The sequence below is a fragment of the Adiantum capillus-veneris genome, chromosome 6, assembly GCF_014529385.1.
Source record: "Adiantum capillus-veneris isolate H3 chromosome 6, ASM1452938v2, whole genome shotgun sequence".
NCBI classification, from domain to species: Eukaryota; Viridiplantae; Streptophyta; class Polypodiopsida; order Polypodiales; family Pteridaceae; genus Adiantum; species Adiantum capillus-veneris.
The window spans coordinates 16,956,894-16,963,639 of NC_140936.1; the positions used below are offsets into that span (position 1 = coordinate 16,956,894).

At 44.3% G+C, this 6,746-nt stretch overlaps 1 protein-coding gene across 1 annotated transcript; it reads left to right on the forward strand.

Moving 5' to 3' along the window:
* The first annotated feature begins 995 nt into the window (after positions 1-995).
* Positions 996-1,879, forward strand: LOC147455198 (uncharacterized). Its single transcript, XM_086513675.1, has 2 exons — positions 996-1,679; positions 1,790-1,879. The coding sequence occupies exons 1-2, from the start codon at positions 996-998 to the stop codon at positions 1,877-1,879; spliced, it is 774 nt and encodes a 257-aa protein (XP_086369801.1).
* Positions 1,880-6,746: the final 4,867 nt, after the last annotated feature.

Consider the following 6,746-nt stretch of genomic DNA (forward strand, 5'->3'; position numbering starts at 1 on the left):
AGATGCCAGAGATGTGGCCTTTCACCAATGCAGCTGGTCAAACAAAACTTCCAAGAGCGCCATGGGTATTGCTAAAAAACGAAGAGCGACAAGTGAAAAGGGTGATTTCAGAGTTCAAGACGCCAACTGGATATATGCGATGTCTCAAGACAGCATTCACCCGTGACGATCAACTGTCAGGGTTGAAATCGCACGACTGGCATAAGTTCTTGCAATTCATTCTTCCAATTGCGATCAAGGGGTGTTTAACGGAGGAAGTGCGGCCCTGCATATACATGATTTCAGAGCTAGTGCGGTGGATCTCTTCCAAGGAGATACGGGAGGAATCTATTGCAGTCGCAAGGGCTAACTCCATTGAGGCAGTTTGCATGATTGAGAAGTATCTACCCACGAGCTGCCTAAGTATCCAAATGCACTTGCTCGTCCATGTAGTAGATGAGATTGCAGTGGCAGGTACAGTCCACAGCCGTTGGATGTTCTTTCTAGAGCGGTTCATGAAAACACTTAAGGGTTTTGTTCGCCAAAAAGCGCGTCCAGAGGGGAGCATGGCAGAAGGATGGCTGGTGCAAGAGTCTCTTGTATTGATGACCGAATTTCTATCCGTTTTCGACCCAGAAATGCCTCGACTGTGGAGCGATGAGGAGGATGCAGGACTGGTGGGAGAGGAGTCGCAAGGGCAAGGGGTGCCGAAGAAAATGAACCTGGCCATGCGAGAAAAGATCATGAAGTTCTGTATACCAAATTCAGCGCCGATGCAAAAATGGCTTGAAAGGTACGAAGAAGAGAAAGAGAGACGCAATCTAGAGCGACAGGATTTCAGGCGAAGTCGAACGACTAGAGGCTTACCCTTGCCAGACTATCTCGCTCCTCTACGTGAATTCCCTACAATGGCATGGTTGGACAAGACAGTGAGAGCAGCTCGAGAGATCGGAGAACCCATATCTCTAGAAGAGGAAGAGCTGGCTATTGGATGTGACTGGAAGTATCATAAATACATGGCACTGTGGTCGCATGGAAAGCATTTCAGAACACAACAAATTGAAAGCAGAAGAAACACGTTTGACAGTGGGGTAATGGTTAGTTTCATGCAAAAGAGCAGGGCCAGTGCTAGAGACACGAATGAGAGCACTAGCAACTTGGATTATTGTGGTCTGGTGTCAAATATCCTGAAAGTAAGATTCAGGCGGTTTGAGATGTTTTTGTTGGATGTGAAGAGGTTCAAGGTGATTACTTCTGGTCGCAATGCAATGGTACGCAGAGATGGGTCCAAACTTGTGCAAATAGATTCTACAAAGACTTGGACAGATGCGAGCGACACATTTTCTCTCCCCGAACATTGCGAGCAAGTGGTCTTTGTACCGGACCCTCAAGAGCGACAATGGTGGTTTGTGGTTCAGGTTGCTCCAAGAAATAAACAAGTATTTGAAGGGCAAGATCTCCTGGAGGAAAGTCAGTCAGACGACGTCCATACTACTGTGACATTAGATGAGATAGACGAAGGTATGGCAGAGGAAGCTGACAGATATACGAGGGATGATGCAGACGAGCTAGAATTGACACTTATAGATGAAGATGCAATGGATGAAGACAATGTGCCAGAACGAGTTGGGACAGAGTTATGTTTGCAATTCGAGATAGACGATGATACGGTGCAAGATCTTATCGATGATGCCTCACTTGTCGAGGCCTAGGCCTGTAAGTGTTTGTGTGAAGAATTTGATTTAAAATTAAGCTTAAAGTTAATTTAAACAACTGTGTTCTGACGCTTTATTTTACTTTCTTTGTGCAGGACTTTAGTATGGAACACGAGATTCAAGATCCCGCTTCCATGAGTGCAGATACATTCATGGGTTTCGTTACACGGATTACGCCTGCTTAGATGGCAGAGGCTTCTCAGTACTGGGTAGCCAGAGGCACGGGTACTACGCCTCCGTGCTTCACACCCGAGGGTCCGACGCCTACGGGGTTCAGGACGCCTATGGGTACGACGCCTTCTTCTCCCATCACGGCCGCTTCGACACCTAGGGGTGGGGCAGAGGCGGGTACGTCCTCATCTCCGCAGCACAGGTGCACTCGCCAATCTCGACGATCGTCAGGTGGAGGTGGTGGTTGCTGTGGAGGAGGGTCCAGAGATACTTCGACCCCTCCTCGCTCACGACCCCCGTCTTACCCAGCCACACCTTTCGACACACCTCTTGGCACAACTCGAACACCTTGGGGGGCACACGATCCTAGTGCCTCCAAGCTCTATATTGTACGGGGAGATGGTTCTGTTGACATGGATAGAGTCGAGACTGAGATGCGACATCGGATTCGACAGCTCGTGGAGCTGCGGTTTTCGACCAGCATTCTGACGTCTTGGGATCAGCAAGAAAAGGAAAAAGTCACTTACATAGCGGAGACCATCCTGAGAGAGTACCAGTCTGCTCTGGGTTCTTCCGTTGTTTCGGCGCGGTGGATCAAGGGTGTTGCACGGGACACCATCAAACATCGACGAGATGCAGCTCGGAAGGCTTTCAGGACCGGCTCGTCGAAGCCTTCGGGCATCCCACACGAGCCATGGCTGCAGATCAGGGAGGATGAGTGGACAACGGCCACGCAGTTCAGACAGCAGCGTGAGGCCGCGTAGGTACGACAGATGACTAGGGGGACATCTCATCTTGGCAGCGGAGGCTTCGACACCTTTCGCTATGAGTTTGTGAGTTTCTAATCCAATCTTAACTATGGCGTTTTTTAAAACGCGATGAATCATGTATTCTTATTACTTTGATTTTTGTATAAACGCAGAATCTTGCGATGCATCGAGCTCCATCACGCGAGGAGGAGTTAGATGGATATCGCAAAGGTATCTATGAAGTACTGAATGATCTTGAAGCTTCAGGAGAGCCTGTAGACTGGGAGGCCTTACAGTCTCGCTGATCGCTTGAGGTGAGATGTTAATATGTGTGAGTTGATTTAATTAAGTCATTATATGTGAAGTAATATCAATACTAATTTTGTGAGTTGTCCTATGTGCAGGTTGCGAAGCTTAGTCATTAGTGGACCAGATTTCATCTATATGCTTTGTGAGACACAGACACGCTTCTGTGTCTCTTTTTTGTACAAACAGTTAGTGTTCAGACAGTTATTGTTTCCCTTATGGTTATGATTATTGTCATTGTCATTGTATAGACAATTATTATTTCTCTTTCTGGTTATGTTTATGGTTATTGTTAATTTTGTTTATGGTTATGGTTATCTGCATTATGGTTTTGATCAAAGTGGTTATAGCCAGTTATGGTTTTAAGTTATGGTTATGCTTTTAAGTTATGGTTATGGTTCGTTCACTACAAGAGGCTATTCATATTAGCGACGCTCACACAGCGACACTCAAAAAAAAATTTCCCGGCGTCGCTATGAGCGTCGCAAATTTACAAAGAAATTTGCGACGCTCATAGCGATGCTCATAGCGACGCCGGCTGGGCTAAAAAAATAACCGAGCGCGCCCAAAAACTCAGATCTCAGATCTGAGTTTTTTGGCGCCCTCAAGCAAGGAGCAGGTAACGCTCTCCCTCACTCTCTCTCTCTCTCTCTCTCTCTCTCTTTCTTCTCCACACACACACACACACACACACACACACACACGAGGAGAGGAAGGAGAGCTAGGTATGCTCCTTTCCTCTCCTCATTCTCATGTTCCCTTCCCCTCTTTCTCTCTCCCTCTCTCTCTCTCTCTCTCTTTTTCTTCTCCACACACACACACACACACACACACACACACACACACACACACGAGGAGAGGAAGGAGAGCCAGGTATGCTCCTTCCCTCTCCTCATTCTCATGTTCCCTTCCGCTCTTTCTCTCTCCCTCTCTCTCTCTCTCTCACACACACATACACACACACAGTGTTTTTGAGAGAGAGAGAGAGAGAGAGAGTACAAACAAAAACAAAAACGCACACACACATACATAAACAAAGAATGCACACACACATTGAGAGAGAAAAAGAGAGAGAGAGCATGCATAAACAAAAAACGCACGCATTGAGAGAGAGAACATGCATAAACAAAAAACGCACACATTGAGAGAGGAAAAGAGAGAGAAAACATGCATACGATCCAAAAAAACGCACACACATTGAGAGAGAAAGAGAGAGAAACTAATTTAACGTCGTAGAAAACTAATTAAAATTAAAAGAACTAAAGATCTAGCCGACGAGGAGTTGAACTCAAGACCTATTATTCAAGAGGGAAATGGCATAATCAATCTATCATACTTGGCATGGGTGATAGAAAGGTTATACCATTTATCTCTTTTTATTGGCACACACATCCACACACGCGCACACACACAAGAAGAAGAGAGTTATAACGTCGTAGGAAACTATCTTAAAAGACGTTAAAGATTAGGTTATATGTAGACTTACATTAAATTAGATTTAGGTTTATTTTTAACTAGATTTACGTTTATTTACACTAGATTTAGATTTACGTTATATTAGATTAGATTTAGGTCTCCATAGACTGCGATGCCTGCATGAAGTGGGTGAAGAAAGCCCTCAATGGAATATAGGGTATTGCTGCCTTCACTCATGGTGGGCTCCGTCGATCCAAAAGTACTGGTGAAATGTCTTCAGAAGATAGGGAAGAAGGTGGATATTCAGGGCGGCAAGAGTCACTACATCCCCGACACAATGACCATCTAGACAACCTCTAGTCATTCAACAGCAACTTCAAAGTTAGTAACAAGAGCAAGAACGGTCTAAAGGGCCAATTGCTGTCGTCAGATGTGGATGGAGATGAGGCAGCGTCACCGCCGAAAGTTAACTCTCACATCTTTAGTGATGAGAATGCCAACTCTTGCCGAGTTATGTGAAAAATTATGTGTTAAATCAGTTTTAAGGTTCTTATAATCCCTGTTAGTTTAGTTCTTTGTTTTTAATATAACATAATTTACGTTAGATTTAGATTTATGTTATATTAGATTAGACTTAGGTTTATTTAGGTTTACCCACACACACACACACACACACACACACACACACACACACACACACACACACACACACACACACACACACACACACACACACACACACACACACACACACACACACACACACACACACACACACACACACACACACACACACAAGAAGAAGAGAGTTTTAACGTCGTAGGAAACTATCCCAAAAGACGTTAAAGATTAGGTTAGATGTAGACTTATGTTAAATTAGATTTAGGTTTATTTTTAGTTAGATTTACGTTTATTTAGATTTACGCTTATTTACGTTAGATCGAGTCCACGCAAGAATTACTTACGGTTTAGGGTTTAGAGTTAGACGAACAGTGAAAAGATCTACTGTGAAAAGATGTTAAGATGCTGTGAAGTGCTACAGCTACAGAAGAGGCAAAGGGGTTTTGTCCACTACATGCAGTATCATGTAGACGTGGGTGTGTAGATTTCTTGTACCCACAAATATAGGTATTGACCAATAAAGACGAGATTATAACCCGGTGGTTCTGATCTCCGTGCACCTCTAGACCGAGGTGTGCGGGGATTGGACATGACTAGAGAATGTGAGGTAAAGAGAGAGAGAGAGAGAGAGAGAGAGAGAGAGAGATAAGACGAAGAATGCCAATAGAATATTAAATTTGTTGTCCAGGTTATAAGTTTTTTATCCTCATTATGAGTAGCGACGAGGATGTGGGACCGTCCAACCGAAACACCTATCTCTCAACGAGGGTCTTATGTCCTTGTAATCAATACAAGCATGCTGTGCGACGGACAAGACGTGTTTCTTTGCAGCACGTTCGTGAATTTGGCGAGTTCAATCCATCTATTATAGATCGAGTTGTTGCCAATTATAACTCGTCGGACTCTGATGCTGGCCAACAAGCAGCAATCTTGCAACCCAATAGACGTGTTCGTAGGCGCTTTGGTCAAGCAGCATATGTGAGGCCACAAGATGTAGCGTCTGACAGCTCGGGGGATGATCATGCAGAGCACATTCCCAACGAGGCAATGTTTGAGCCCGAGATTGATGAAATGATCGAGACGATCATGGATTCAGAAAGGCTTATCTATGATGATATGAAAAGTGAAGCCGATACGCCATTGTATAATGGAGCACGTATGTCTAGATTGAAAGCACTCCTGGTTCTTCTAAACATGCAGGCAAAGTTTGGATGGAGTGACACTAGCATCACAACGCTTTTCAGGTGATCTATTACAATTAGTTTACTTTAATAAAACTCTAAATGTATAATGATCTGATAGATTTTTACACGACTGTATCATATTTTTATGTTGTGTAGATTGCTGAAAGAGCACATACTACTAGCTGACAATGTGATGCCAGATTCCCGAGATGAAGCAAGAAAGATTTTGCGAAACTTGGGGATGGATTACAATTCTATCCACGCTTGTCCTAATGACTGCATTCTTTTCAGAGGGGAATACATAGACATGGAGAAGTGTCCGAAATGTGATTCCGAAAGATATCGAGTAGATCTCCATGGGACAAAAATTCCACAAAAGGTTTTGCGACATTTCCCTCTGCTTCCTCGCATCAAGCATTTCTTCGAATGTAAGTCCATGGCCGCCCTAGCATCATGGCATGAGGAGAATAAATCTTCGGATGGTGTGCTACGAATTCCTGCAGATTGCGTAGCGTGGAAACATATAGATGGAACATGGTCGGATTTTGCCAGGGAAGCTCGAAATTTGCACTTAGGCCTGGCTATGGATGGCGTAAATCCATTTG

Coding starts and splice junctions, on each gene's coding strand:
- LOC147455198 (XM_086513675.1), top strand. CDS start 996: ATGGCACTGTGGTCGCATGGAAAGCATTTCAGAACACAACAAATTGAA. Junction 1,680..1,789: donor TTATCGATGATGCCTCACTT/GTCGAGGCCTAG, acceptor TTCTTTGTGCAG/GACTTTAGTATGGAACACGA.